The sequence below is a fragment of the Pantherophis guttatus genome, chromosome 11, assembly GCF_059756535.1.
Source record: "Pantherophis guttatus breed Tessera chromosome 11, ASM5975653v1, whole genome shotgun sequence".
NCBI classification, from domain to species: Eukaryota; Metazoa; Chordata; class Lepidosauria; order Squamata; family Colubridae; genus Pantherophis; species Pantherophis guttatus.
The window spans coordinates 23,544,508-23,558,879 of NC_142073.1; the positions used below are offsets into that span (position 1 = coordinate 23,544,508).

Here is a 14,372-nt window from a genome sequence, read left to right on the forward strand (position 1 = left end):
CAGTTCCAGATTGTTCTGGTCGCACCACGAGGCTAGTTGTTCAACTAGCCTCGTGATGCAAAGAGAAAAGAGCTCCCACTTGTTGCCTTGACCAACTGCAATCTCATGTGCTCCACACGGATGAAAGCAGAGGAAGTAGTTTCCCATTTTTATAGAGGGAGAGAGGGTTGTTCCTTAAAGAGACACATGTCCACCCCAACTCTCGTGGTTGTCCCCAAAAAGTGAATGGTTTCATTCTCTCCCTTTGCAAGTTTTTGTAGGAAGCTAAACTATTGGTACACTGAGAAGCAAATTTTAATTAAGCAAGGATTCCCAAAGCATCAACACTGTATCCTCCAAAATAAGGCATCTAGAAGTCACAGCCAGCAGAGATTCAACCTGGAAATAAGGAGGAATTTTCTGACAGTGAGAGCAATCAACCCATGGAACAGAAGTTGCCTTCGGAAGTTGTGGGAGCTTCATCACTGGAGGTTTTCAAGAAGAGACTGGACGGCCATCTGTCAGAAATGGTGTAGGGCCATGATGGTGATGGCACGCAGAGCCATATCTGTGGGCACGCAAGTGTTGTCCGAGCTCAGCTCCAGCGTGCATGCACGCGCCGGCCAGCTGATTTTTGGGCCTTCTGGGCCCACTGGAAGTCGGGAAACGGGCCGTTTCCAGCCTCCAGAGGGTTTCCGGGTGGGGTTGGGAAGGCTGTTTTCACCCTCCCCAGGCTCCAATAAAGCCTCTGGAGCCTGAGGAGGGCGAAAAACGGGGCTTCCAGTCCCATTGGAAGTCGGGAAACGGGCTGTTTTTGGCCTCCGGAGGGCCTCCACAGGGGTGGGAAGGCCATTTTTGCCCTCCCCAGGTTCCAAGAAAGACTCTGGAGCCTGGGGAGGGCGAAAAAACGGCCTACCCGGCCCACCATGCCATCACATACCAAAAACAGGGGTTGCTCAGAGGGGCGGGATACATTGAATTATGGGTGTGGACACACACAGGCGCGTCTCACACACACACACACACACACACCACTTTTGGCATGTGATGACAAAAATGTTAGCCATCACTGATCTCCTGCTTGGGCAGGGTTGTGGTGGACTAGATGACCTACAAGGTCCCTTCCAACTCTGTTAATCTGTTCTGTTCTGTTCTGTTCTGTTCTGAAGAGGGCTCCATTTGAACACAGGTCAATGGGTTGCAAGTTTGAAGGGTGAGGCTTTCAGCAGAAGCCTTCTGCCTCACAGCCAGCCACCCCCCACGGCCATTTCTTGCCATGTCACCTGGCCCCTTGCCCATCCACCCACTCGGCCTGACCTGCGGGGAGCTGAGCTTATCTTCAAGGTCTTGAAGCGATAAGATGGTGGGAAACCAGCCCGGACACACTTTCTTCTCTGCCACATGTCCATCCCTGCTCCCGATATAAGGATCCACGGCTCTCACCCTCCTCCTAGTTCCCTCCAGAAGCAAGATGGCTCTCGTCTGGCTGCTCTCCTGCTTGGCTCTCCTGGGTGCCGCCAGTGGTGAGTATCCTAAGCTTGTTCTTGCCCTTTGTAGTTGGGATGGAGACCCAACGTACGTTTCTCTACGGCGGTAAGAGACGGGTCCCCGAGGGGAGGGAAGAGGCTGGAAGCTCCCTTTGACATCTCTGAAAAGGACTCTGAATTCATGGCCTTCAACCAAACTAAACACGAAGGCACAGGTGTCCCTGAAGGTTTGACAGGTAGTTCTCGACTTACAATACTTCGTTTGGTGACCGTTCAAAGTTACAATGGCACTGAAAAAAGGGACTTATGCACGGGTGAAATCTACTTACCTTCCCAACCGGTTCGGAAGTACACTCATTGCGTGACTGCTTGGATCCTCTGCGCATGCGCAGAGGGTAAAAAACAGGTTACTTCCTGGTTAAAACCAGAAAGTAATCACGACAGGGCAGATGGGTGGAGCCTTGTGCCACCATCGCTACCGGTTCTCCGAACCACCGGCTGTCATTGCTACAAATTTAGCTGAACCGGTCCAAACGAGGAGCATTTCACCCCTGGACTTATGGCCGTTTTTCACACTTATGACCACTACAGCATCCCTGTGGTCACGTGATTTACATTTGGATGCTTGGCCACTGACTCATATTTATGACGATTGCAGTGTCCTGGGGTCACGTGATCCCCTTTTGGGACCTTCTGACAAGCTGAGTCAAGGGAGAAACCAGATTCATTTAACAACCCTGTTACTAATTTGACAACTGCAGTGATTCACTGTGGCAAGAAAAGTCATAAAATGGGGCAAAACTCACTTAACAAATGTCTCACTTAACAACATAAATTTTGGTCTCCATTGTGGTCATAAGTTTAGGACTACCTGTATGCAGTACCTATTCATCTACTTGCACGTACATGCTTTTGAACTGCGTGGTTGGCAGGAGCTGGGACACTTGACGGGAGCTCACACCATCTCGTGGCACTCGGGTCTCAAACTGCTGAACTATAGACCTTTAACGGTCCAAGACTCAGCGTCTTAACCATTAAGCCACCGCGTCCCTGCAAAACTAAACACCGCTCAACTAAAATCCAGGAGTTGTCAACTGGGCCTCCATCAGTTATGTCCTTTTCAGCTATTACCATTGATTTGAGATGCCACCTGCAGTATCCAGCCACAAGAGACTGGCTTAAATTTCTGCTTTTTGTAACTCCTGACCTGGAGGCTTCCTGGATACGGAAGATCCCACTGGATTTGTTCTTCTTTACAAGTGCTGTGTTCACTACACAACCGGCCTCCAGTATGGAAAGTAAATCATCCCAGTGATTGAAATCTGAACCGGTTTGCTACTGGTTTGCTGGCTGCGCATGTGAGCTGCACGCTAAATGGGCACGCATGCACAGTACGCACCAAATGCGTGCTGTACACGCACATGCGCAGTACATGCCAAAAGGAGGCTTGGGAAGATAAGTAGAACAGCAAGGGTGGGATATCAGCTGTGGCGTGCGAGTTTGGGAACCTTTTTAAAAACTTTTTTAAAGCATTTTTTACTACCGGTTCTCTGGAACTGGTAGTAAAAAATGCTTTAAAAAGGTAAAAAAAAAGGATCCATCGGAACCTTTCTTTTTTACTTTTTAAAGAATTTTTAACTACTGGTTCCGGAGATACCACTTTAGATTGAACTGAAAAGGGGAACAACAGGAGAGAGGGGAAGGAGTAGAGAGAGAGGAAGGGAAAAGAGAAGAGAGGAGAAAGAAGAAAGGGAAAAGGAGAGGAAGAAGAGGGAGGGGAAAGAGGAGTAGAGGAGAAGGTTAGAAGGGGGTAAGAAGAGAGGAGTGGGGGAAGAGAAGGGGAAGTAGGAAAGAGAAGGAGAGGAAGAATGAAGGAAGTAGGAGGAGAAACAGGGGAAGAGAAGGGGAGGAGAAGAAGAAAGGTTGGAGTAAGGGTAAAAGGTAAAAGAGCAGCCCCGAAAAAGTAAAAATGAAAGTTAAAAGAACAGATGAATGAAAAATGATGGAAATGACTGTACATGTAAATGTGTTTATGAAAAATAAAAATAAAAAACTTTTTTTTAAAAAAAAAAGTAAAAAATGCTTAAAAAGTAAAAAAAAAAAAAAAGTTCCGAAGATCAGCTGAGCGACACACCATGTTCGGAACTTTTTTTTTTTTACTTTTTAAGCATTTTTTTACTGCAGGTTCTCTGGAACCGGTAGTTAAAAATGCTTTAAAAAGTAAAAAAAAAAAAAGTTCCAACCATCGCACGGCGCTCAACTGATCTTCGGAACTTTTTTAAAAAACTTTTTTTACTACCAGTTCGGTGAACCAGTAGCATTTTTTATTATTGGTTTGGGCGAACCGGCCCGAACCGGTAGCATTTCACCCCTGCTCTACCGTTGGCAATAACAGTGTCAAGGTTCCAAATAATAATCCCATAGCAAACAAAATTCCGAGGCCAGTAGATTCCTTAAAGAATAGTTTTATTGGCGATCTCAGCACTTCAAGCTGCATTTACTCTAGTGCTGACATAAGAAGGAGAAGCGGAGGCATCTGGAAAGGGACGTTTGACTTTTCACCTACTTATTTTCCCTGAAGATAATATCCCCTAGGAGATGGGATCGGAGGGGGGAAATTCCTTTGAGCTGGAGCAGTAGATTAAGGGTAGAGTGACTTGGAAGATGGCCAATGAGTGCAGAGGAGTGGGGAAAGGAAAGGGAGGGTTTTGGGTCAGGAAGTCAGTGTTGGCTACGATGGAGTCGGAGTTAGAATGTCGTGCTTAATAAATGGGAGTTTTTCATCAAAGACTTTGTTTGAAATGCAATTTATTTGAGACGACCTCGAAACTTGGCAGGATATATCATATTGGCACAGTTCTAGTGAAAACCGACTCTGAAGATTCCTGCAGTTTTCACCTAATTAAAAGTAAAGCTTTTCCCCTTCCCCAAGCAATCAGCTACATCCTCCAATCAGGTTGCCTGGTAACATCACTCCTCCTCTCTCCGACCAGGTGTGAGAACGTTCTTGGTTCCCAGGAGAAAGTATGTCGTTTTGGCTACAAAACCCCAGCTATCTCTATTCCCCTGTCCCTCAGCCCCAGTGTGGCAACACTGAAGCTCCAAAAATGGCTTTGGTCAGGTCAGCTTCAAGGTTGACAAACAGGTTCATTCCATTCCCAGATCTGAGTCCAGGTCAAAGACCCTCTTTGGAATTAACGTTCTGATTCATTGCCAGGTTGTGGTGTTCCTGCCATCACTCCTTCAATCAGTGGCTATGCCCGGATAGTCAATGGGGAAGATGCCGTGCCCGGCTCATGGCCTTGGCAGGTCTCCCTGCAGGTAAGAACGCAGCACTTGCTTTGCTTTGCCTTGAAATTTAGAAGACCAAATGAGTTGGTGATGGCGCAGAGGTTAGAGTGTAGTCATGCAGGCTACTTCTGCTGACTGCCGGCTGCCAGTAGTTTGGCAGTTCAAATCCCACCAGGCTCCAGGTTGGCTCAGCCTTCCATCTTTCCAAGGTGGGTAAAATGGGGACCCAGATTGTTGGGGGCAAGAGGCTGATATTGTAAACTGCTTAGAGTGGGCTGGAAAGCACTGTGAAGCGATATATAAGTCCAAGGGCTGTTGCTATTCCTTCCTTCCTTCCTTCCTTCCTTCCTTCCTTCCTTCCTTCCTTCCTTCCTTCCTTCCTTCCTTCCTTCCTTCCTTCCTTCCTCTCACCCACCCATGGTGCACAGTGGTTAAAATGCAGTATTGCAAACTAACTCTGCCCACTGAAGGAGTTTGATGCTGACTGGCTCAAAGGTTGGCTCAGCCTTCCATCCTTCCAAGGTGGGTAAAATGAGGACCCAGATTGTTGGGGGCAAGAGGCTGATATTGTAAACTGCTTAGAGAGGGCTGGAAAGCACTATGAGCAGTATATAAGACTAAGTGCTATTACTATTGCCTTCCTTCCTTCCTGCCTGCCTGCCTGCCTGCCATCTATCCATCCATCTATTCATGGTATGCAGTAGTTAGAATGCAGCATTGTGGGCTGACTCTGCTGACTGCCAGAGTGGCTCAAGGTTGACTCGGCCTTCCATCCTTCTGAGGCTGGTAAAATGAGGACCCAGATTGTTGGGGGCAATAGGCTGACTCTGTAAACCACTTAGAGAGGGCTGCAAAGCATCATGAAGCGGTATATAAGTCTAAGTGCTATTGCTATTGCATTGGGTGGAGAGTCAAAAAATGATGTACCTTTTGGTGCCAGGTGAGAACTTCTGCTGGGATAAGATGCAGCAGATGCAATGACCTAAAAAGAAATGTCTCAACCTTGGCAACTTTAAGATGGGTGACTTCAACTCCCAGAATTCCCCAGCCAGCCTTGCTGGTTGGGGAATTCTGGGAGTTGAAGTCCACCCATCTTAAAGTTGCTAAGGTTGAACATCATTGATCTAAAGTGATGGAGAAGAGAACTCTTATTACAATTCTGGTCATAATAATAATAATAATAATAATTTTATTTCTATACCGCCCTTCTCCCGAAGGACTCAGGGCGGTGTACAGCCTATTTAAAAACACAGACAAAACAGCAATGTAAAATTTAAAATAATTAAATAAATTGGCTCAGATTTAAAACCCCAAAAAATTTAAATACCCCAATTTAAAACTATTGTGTTGATAGTCCGGCCTGGCGGAACAACAGGGTCTTCAGTGCGCAGCGAAACACCCGGAGGTCGGAGATCTTACGAATTTCCGGGGGCAGTTCATTCCACAGGGCTGGGGCTCCCACAGAGAAGGCCCTCCCCCTGGGCGTCGCCAGCCGACATAACTTGGCCGATGGCACCCGGAGGAGACCCTCTCTGTGGGAACGGACTGGTCGGTGGGAGGCTATTGGTGGCAGAAGACGGTCTCGGAGGTACCCGGGTCCTATGCCATGGAGCGCTTCATCAGGACAGGTGGCAAACATGGGGAGGATGAGTGGGGTAGATAAACTTTTGACAATTTTGGTCTACAGCCCAGAGGGCTGGTGAGCTGAGAAGCTGAGCATCTCGGGACCTTTTTCTCACAATCCACCCAATCTCCTCCATTCTGCAGGACAACACTGGCTACCATTTCTGTGGAGGTTCTCTGATCAATGAGAATTGGGTGGTCACTGCTGCCCACTGCGGTATCAGGTAAGAATGGTGCTCGTGGAAGATCTAACCAGAGAGATTCTGGGGTTCAATTTTTTTTTTTTTTAAATTTAATTTATAGGCCGCCCTTCTCCGAAGACTCAGGGCGGCTTACAATGTGCTCAGCAATAGCCTTCATACTTTTGTATATTTATACAAAGTCAGCTTATTGCCCCCACAAACTGGGTCCTCATTTTACCTACCTTAGAAAGGATGGAAGGCTGAGTCAACCTTGAGCCTTGGAGAGATTCGAACCCTGCAGTAATTGCAGGCAGCTGGTCTTAATAACCAGCTTAATAACAGGGTGCCTTAAACCCCTGTACTACCAAGGCTCTTTGAGGAACTAGATCCTTTCTAAGCTTGGGGTCAATATTTAGAGGTCATAGACCACAAGGCCCTTGAGAAAGAGTTTCCTAGACAACGTAAAAACTCTTAATTGAAAGTGGGAAGCTGGCATGTGGCTTAATTTTCACTTAAGCTTAATTTTCACTTTATCAAAAACTTCTGTGTTGTGCATGGGCCTCATCGCTATTCTTAGAAAATCATTAAGACTCTTAATGATCCATACTTGGAATATTCCATCTGATTTTGGTCACCACAATAATTAAAAAAGATGTTGAGACTCTAGAAAGAGTGCAGAAAAAAATAACCAAGATCAGATCGCAGGGTGCTTAGATCTGGCCCATGGGGTCGCCCTGGAAACAGCGAAGAACTGGCCCGTGATGCCTCTGCCAGCAAAAACAGAGCTCCGTTTTCTCTCGCAGAGGGTTGCAGGAGGCTGTTGCAGCTGAAAACAGAGCTTGTGAGGACCACGTGCGGCTCTTCCGAGCTCTGCTTTCATTGGCAGAGGATTCCAGGAAGCCGTCACAGTCGAAAGCGGAGTTTGGGAGCCCGTTTTCACTGGTAGAGCCCTTGGGCCACCACAAGCGCCCCGACATGAGTAATGTCAAGCTGGCCACGCCCCCGCCCCCCCGAGGTCAAAAACAACCCTGATGTGGCCCTCAATTAAATCAAGTTTCACACCCCTGATGATTCGGGGACTGGAGGCTAAAACGGTTTGTACCGTTTCGGGCTAAAACCGGTAGTGATAAAAACCGATATTTCCAACGATCAGCTGTGTCGCACGGTTTATATTTGCTAGAAAGCAGGAAACCCATCTTCAAGCTACCAAGGTTGAGAAACACTGGGCTAAACTGTGTCAGTTCCAGAATGGCTAAAATGTTATGGATGTTAACCCCTAGTACCGTAGTTGTGACTGGGGATATAAGTGGCTTCAAACTGGTGTTTTTAGACCAGTATTTTTCAGCCTTGGCAACTTTAAGACATGTGGACTTCTACTCGCAGAATGGGAGTTGGTCAATACATCTTAAAGGTTGGAAAACACAGCATTTGATGGTTATTTGGTATTTATTCCAGGTGAAATCTGTCTAATTCCTGCTTCCTTGATTTTATCCAGCTGCATAGCGGATTCTTAATTAATGAATGGATATCTTTTTTCCTAATTTTCCACTTCCGTGCCAGGACAAGCCACTTGGTGGTGCTGGGTGCATTTGACAAAAGTGCTCCTGAGGAAGACATTCAAATCATCAAGATAGCCAAGGTGAGCAGGGCAACTGTGACATGGAAGCATGGGGAGGGACAAAAATGCCCATCAGGTTGCACAGCCTTGGAGAATGAGCAGCACAACAAGGATGCTAAACTAGATTTTTGGGGGGCTCAGTCTGAATAGGTGGCTTCATGAATGCATGGCTTGTAACAAAGAGCATTGTGGACATGGAACATGGAAAGAAATTAGGCTGTTGATTAGACAACCTAGAAGAAACTCAATGGCCCACCACTTCTGGAGATGTTCATGAAGTCATCAGGAGTGGAACTTCATCAGGAGGCAATCCAGGTTGATGGCCACAGCTAGCCAACTTTTGGATGATGTAACAAGCGAAGCAGGTTCAGACTTGGTTAGTATTTGGATGGGAGATTAGAGAAACCCAGCTCTATAAACTCTGCTGGGAGGTTGAAAACCTACCTTTGAAGAAGACCTAGTTTTGCCCCCTCCTGCCCATGGGGGCTGCAGCCTTCTGGAAGGGGCCATTGGATTAGGAAAGACCCCACCTCTACTCATATATTTCTTGTTCCCCTCATCCCCATCTTTTAACGGTAGCTGTTATTCTAGGGGGGCACGGTGGCTCAGTGACTAAGATGTTGAGCTTATCGATCAGAAGGTTGGCAGTTCAGTGGTTCGAATCCCGTGCCGCATAACGGGTTAAGCTCCCGTTACTTATCCCAGCTTCTGCCAACCTAGAAGTTCGAAAAAATGCAAGCAGAAAAATAGGGACCACCTTTGGTGGCAAGGTAACAGCGTTCCGTGCGCCTTTGGCATTGAGTCATGCTGGCCACAAGACCACGGAGATATCTTCAGACAGTGCTGGCTCTTCTGCTTTGAAATGGAGATGAGCACTGCCCCCTAGAGTCGGGAACGACTAGCAGATATGTGCGAGGGAAACCTTTACCTTTACCTTATTACTGTTATTTATTTATTTATTTATTTATTTATTTATTTATTTATTTATTTATCAAATTTCTATACCGCCCTACTCCCGGAGGACTCAGGGCGGTGGCCGAAAATTTAAAACACCCAATTTATAAAACAAATTAAACGATTTAAAAATTTAAAAGGGAGAGTTAGGCCAGGCCAGCCTGCTGAAATAAAAATGTTTTGAGAGCACGACGAAACGTGCTCTTATTATTATTTTAATGCATACTAGTTTTAATGCTTGTAAGCCACCCAGAATTGTCTCTGGGCAGCACATAAATAAAATAAAAATAAAATGGACAAACCATCAAGACAATGCAGAGATGTGTCCATTGTAATCTATGGGAATCCAGAGAGGTTTTACCATTTGTGTAATCGTTGCCACAAGAGCCGTTTCCAAGAGATGATCCCAGCTTTCTCTTGGCTTTAACTAAACCCTTTTCTTTCTTTCCTCGGTTAGGTTTTCAAAAACCCTCGGTATAACATGTTCACCATCCAAAATGACATCATGTTGCTCAAGTTGGCCACTCCAGCACGGCTGACGGCTCGCGTATCTCCTGTGTGTCTCCCAAAAGCCACCGACGCTTTCCCTGGTGGGATGACCTGCGTCACCAGTGGATGGGGATACTTGCTTCATACTGGTAAAACGGGGACTCTCTTTCTTGGGGATAGGCAGTAAAAGAGACAGGAAGGAACATTCTGATGAACAGACATCTGGGTCATTTTATTTATCTTGACTGCTTCTCTCCTTGATGAGTTTCCACCCGTTGCTTCTTGTCTTGCCTTCAGCTGCTGTGGAGAATAGGTTGACACTCTTCTTCTTTGAGGAAGCTCCTCAAGTATTGGAACACTGTTATCATGTCACTCCTAGTCCCAATGAAAAGAAGGACTAGGGGTGACATGATAGCAGGGTTCCATTATCTCAGGGGCTGCCCCAAAGAAGAGGGAGTCAAGCTATTCTCCAAAGCACCTGAGGGCAGGACAAGAAGCAATGGGTGGAAACTAATCAAGGAGAGAAGCAACTTAGAACTAAGGAGAAAGTTCCTGACAGTGAGAACAATTAATCAGCGGAACGACTTGCCTCCAGAAGTTGTAAATGCTCCAACACTGGAAGTTTTTAAGAAGAGATTAGACAACCATTTGTCTGAAATGGTGTAAGGTTTCCTGCCTAAGCAGTAGGTTGGACTAGAAGACCTCCAAGGTTCCTTCCATCTCTGTTATCCTGTTCTGTTATTCTGTTATTATTCTTGCAATTAGCCAGGTTTCGGACAGATCAGTATGGATAAAGTCTATCTCCTTGACTTCCAACTGTCGTAAAGCAGGTCACACACTTGACCTACCCAATTTTACAAACTTTTTTGCGGCAGTCGTTAAGTGAGCATCACAGGGGTTAAATGACCCAATTGTTTACTATGGCCTAGTTTTGTTGAAAACAGGAAGTAAATTCCTGGGTTTTGGCAAAAACATCATAAAATGCTTTGCATAACTGTGGGACACAGTAAACGGCAGTAAATAGAAGCTGTATGTAAATAATGGCGGTAAATAGAGCTCTGGTGGGCGCAGTGGTCAGAATGCAGTACTGCAGGCTGACTCTGCCGATTGCTAGGAGTTCGATCCTCACCGGCTCACAGTTGACTCTGCCTTCCATTCTTCCGAGGTCGGTAACATGAGGACCCAGATTGTTGGGGGCAATAGGCGACTCTGTAAAACTGCTTAGCGAGGGCTGGAAAGCACTGTGAAGCGGTATATGAGTCTAAGTACTATTGGTTGCCTAGTGCTTGACATAGTGGTTATGTAACTGTGAGGGGGCAGATGTTGGAACTTTGGAACCAGGTCCTAAGTACCTCTAGGGAGGTCTGTCATAATTCTGAATAATTGCTAAAGGGCAGGTTGTAAGTTGAGGATTACTTATATGTGGTTGCTAACACTGAACTACGACCTGATGCTATGTAGTCAATCAATTAGCTAGCAGTTTTCTATTCTACTATAGAGAAAAAAACCTTAGAGTTTCAATATAAGCTGAATATCATTAATATTTTACACCTTCTCCCAACATACATTGCTAACTAATTTCTCCCTGAATTCTTTATTCATTTTTTAAAATGATTTATTTATACATTTTCATTTTACATACACAGGTTCTTAGTGAACAGCGTAGTCTGGATCATTTTGCTTATATAATAATACTTTTCCGCTCCTAATTTCTACCTCTGTTATCCAACCATTTGTAAAACAAGTCCAAAAATATTCTGCATCTTCTTTTTCTTTTATCCTTAATGTCAATCAATCTGAAAAAATTTTTAAATTACATCTTCTTCTCTAGGTGTTTCCTCATTTTTCCAATACTGTGCAAATACAATTCTTGCTGCTGTCAAAACATGTAATATTAAATATATATTCCCTTTAACCTACTTTTCTGGTACTTTATTATTTAATTTCTCCAAAGCAAGCTTTCTAAAGGCCCAAACTCCAACTTCAGTCTTTTTTTTGAAAAGTAAATGCTACAGTTTCTATGCAACTTCCAAAACTTTATTTTTTTCCCATTGATGGACGAAAGCTAGAAGCCAGCAAAGTCCATTTCACATGAGAACCCATGCTGCTACAAAGTCCATCAAGATTGGAACAAAAGAAAATCTTATTTCAAGGGTTTTAAAACTGAGAAATCTGCATGGATTCATCCCCGAGCCAAGCATCAGAGATAAATATTTTTTTTATAATATTTTTTTTTTATTTTTTAAGACAAACAAACATTTAATACATCAATCCTCCCTTCCCTGTGACGCCTCGGTGTTATCTTCTAAGCTTCTTTTCCATCTTCCATGAGTTTCTTCTATCTTCACATTCATCCAAACTATTCTAACATTTCATTTCTAAATCAATATTATAGTCATCATTTATACACATTTATAGTATCAATATTTATATCTCTTTTCCAACCAACTATAAAAATAATTCCATGTTTTAAAATATTCAGATTCCTCCTTATCTTTAATCATCAAGGTTAATCTATTCATTTCTGCACAGTCTAAATTTTTTTAAATTATTTTTTCCTTCCAAGGGTGTTTTCTCTGATTTCCAATTTTGAGCATACACAATTCTTGCAGCTGTTATTCCTTGTATAATCAAATTTACATTTTCCTTACTATTTTTTTCTGGAAAGATACCCAGTAGGAACAACTCTGGTTTAAATTCAATACGTTGTTGTATCATTTCTTCCAGCCAGCTTTTAATCTTGAACCAATACTTTTTTGCTTCGGGACAAGTCCACCACATATGGTAGTAAGATCCTGGTGTTTGAGGACATTTCCAGCATTGTGTCAGAGATAAAAATGAGGGCGTCTTGTCTCATTCCTATGCGTTTGATCTATTTCAGACAGGGTCTCACCCAACAAATTGCAACAGGTGGCTCTTCCTCTGCTGACCAATCAGGAGTGCAAGAAATTTTGGGGCAACCGCATCGTTGACGTGATGGTCTGTGCTGGAGCTGCAGGGGCATCTTCTTGCATGGTATGGCTTTTTTCTGATCATCTCAGTCTGTAATTTCTAGCGGTGGTTGTGTATCTTCCTAGAATCCCTGCTCTCCGCTCCTTAGAGCAGGTCTTAAGTTACAAAACCATCTTTGATTCTTCTCTCATTTCCTTAGTCCTGCCTTGCTAACTTCATGTCCCCCACTTGGTAAACTTCTAGACAAGCATTGGTACATTGTGGGGAGATAGGCTCAACATCCAGATGGATCTTGACAGACTCCAACACTGGGCCCTATCTAACAAAATGAAATTCAATGTGGAGAAAAGTAAAGTCCTATACTTAGGCAAGAAAAACCAAAAGTACAGATGTAGATTGGGAGAAACCAGGCTTAATAGCAGTGACTGTGAGAGGGATCTTGGAGTCTTAGTGGACAACCAGCTAAATATGTGACAGCTGTGTGTGGTGGCAGCCAAAAAAGCCAATGCAATCCTAAACTGCATTAACAGAGGGATACCATCAAGATCAAGGGAGGTACTAATACCCTTCTATAAAGCCTTAGTAAGACCACACCTAGAGTACTGCATCCAGTTTTGGTCACCACACTATAAAAAAGATGTTGAGACTCTAGAAAAAGTGCAGAGAAGAGCAACCAGGATGATGAAGGGACTGGAGGCTAAAACATACAATGAACGGTTGCAGGAACTGGGCATGGCTAGTCTAGTGAAGAGAAGGACCAGGGAGACAGGATAGCAGTCTTCCAATATTTGAGGGGCTGCCACAGAGAGGAGGGGATCAAGCTATTTTCTAAGGCACCTGAAGATCAGACAAAGAATAATGGATGGAAACTTATCAAGGAGAGATTCAATCTGGAAATAAGGAGGAATTGTCTGACAGTGAGAACAATCAACCAACGGAACAGAAGTTGCCTTCAGAAGTTGTGGAAGCTTCATCACTGGAGGCTTTCAAGAAGAGACTGGACTGCCATCTGTCAGAAATGGTGTAGGGTCCCCTGCTTGGGCAGGGTGTGGTTGGACTAAAAGATCTACAAGCTCCCTTCCAACTCTGTTATTATTAAGTCATTATTAAGTTCTCACCATCTTCAGAGAGTCAATGAATTTGTATTATAAAGGTCTCCAAGTCTTTTCTGGTCCTTGTTTGTCCCTGGAGTTGGCTTTCCCCGGCCATTCTGCTTTGGTTTTAGGAAGCAAAGACCTGCTCAAGGCCCATGTTTCCATCCTTGAAGATCTGCCCCTTGTGACCTCCTCCAAAGTCCCATCCAACCCAACGTTCAAGCAGCCACTGATGACATTCTTCTCTGGTTTCTCCTGCAGGGCGATTCTGGTGGTCCTCTGGTCTGCCAGAAGAATGGAGCCTGGAATCTGGTTGGGATCGTCTCCTGGGGCAGCAGCACCTGCTCTCCCTCCAGGCCGGGGGTGTATGCCCGTGTTACGGAACTTCTGCCCTTCATTGAATCCACCCTTGCTAATAACTAACACTACTCAATGATGGAATATCAATAAAAGCAGCAGCAGATATTTTGCATCGTTCTTTTTTTTAACCCCTCCCCCCCCCAGCATTCTGTGTAGAGTGTCTCAGAGTTGCAGCAGGATTCTTAAACAGGTTCTTGGGCTGCCACTATTAATCAGAATGTGGCGGCTATTAAACAGGTGCAGCTCCACTTGGACGAGGCATTTCGTAGAACTTCGTGGGTGCAGTTCAAAAATGCAGATGATATAATTATAAGGCCTTACAATACATATATATATGTATCTC

General features: G+C 44.6%; 1 protein-coding gene across 1 annotated transcript; it reads left to right on the forward strand.

The window, feature by feature from the left end:
- The first annotated feature begins 1,397 nt into the window (after positions 1-1,397).
- Positions 1,398-14,092, forward strand: LOC117670342 (chymotrypsinogen 2-like). The gene is made up of 7 exons (XM_034425408.2): positions 1,398-1,502; positions 4,684-4,787; positions 6,525-6,604; positions 8,123-8,201; positions 9,592-9,772; positions 12,505-12,638; positions 13,931-14,092. The coding sequence occupies exons 1-7, from the start codon at positions 1,451-1,453 to the stop codon at positions 14,090-14,092; spliced, it is 792 nt and encodes a 263-aa protein (XP_034281299.1). The 5' UTR covers positions 1,398-1,450.
- The last annotated feature ends 280 nt before the right edge of the window (positions 14,093-14,372 follow it).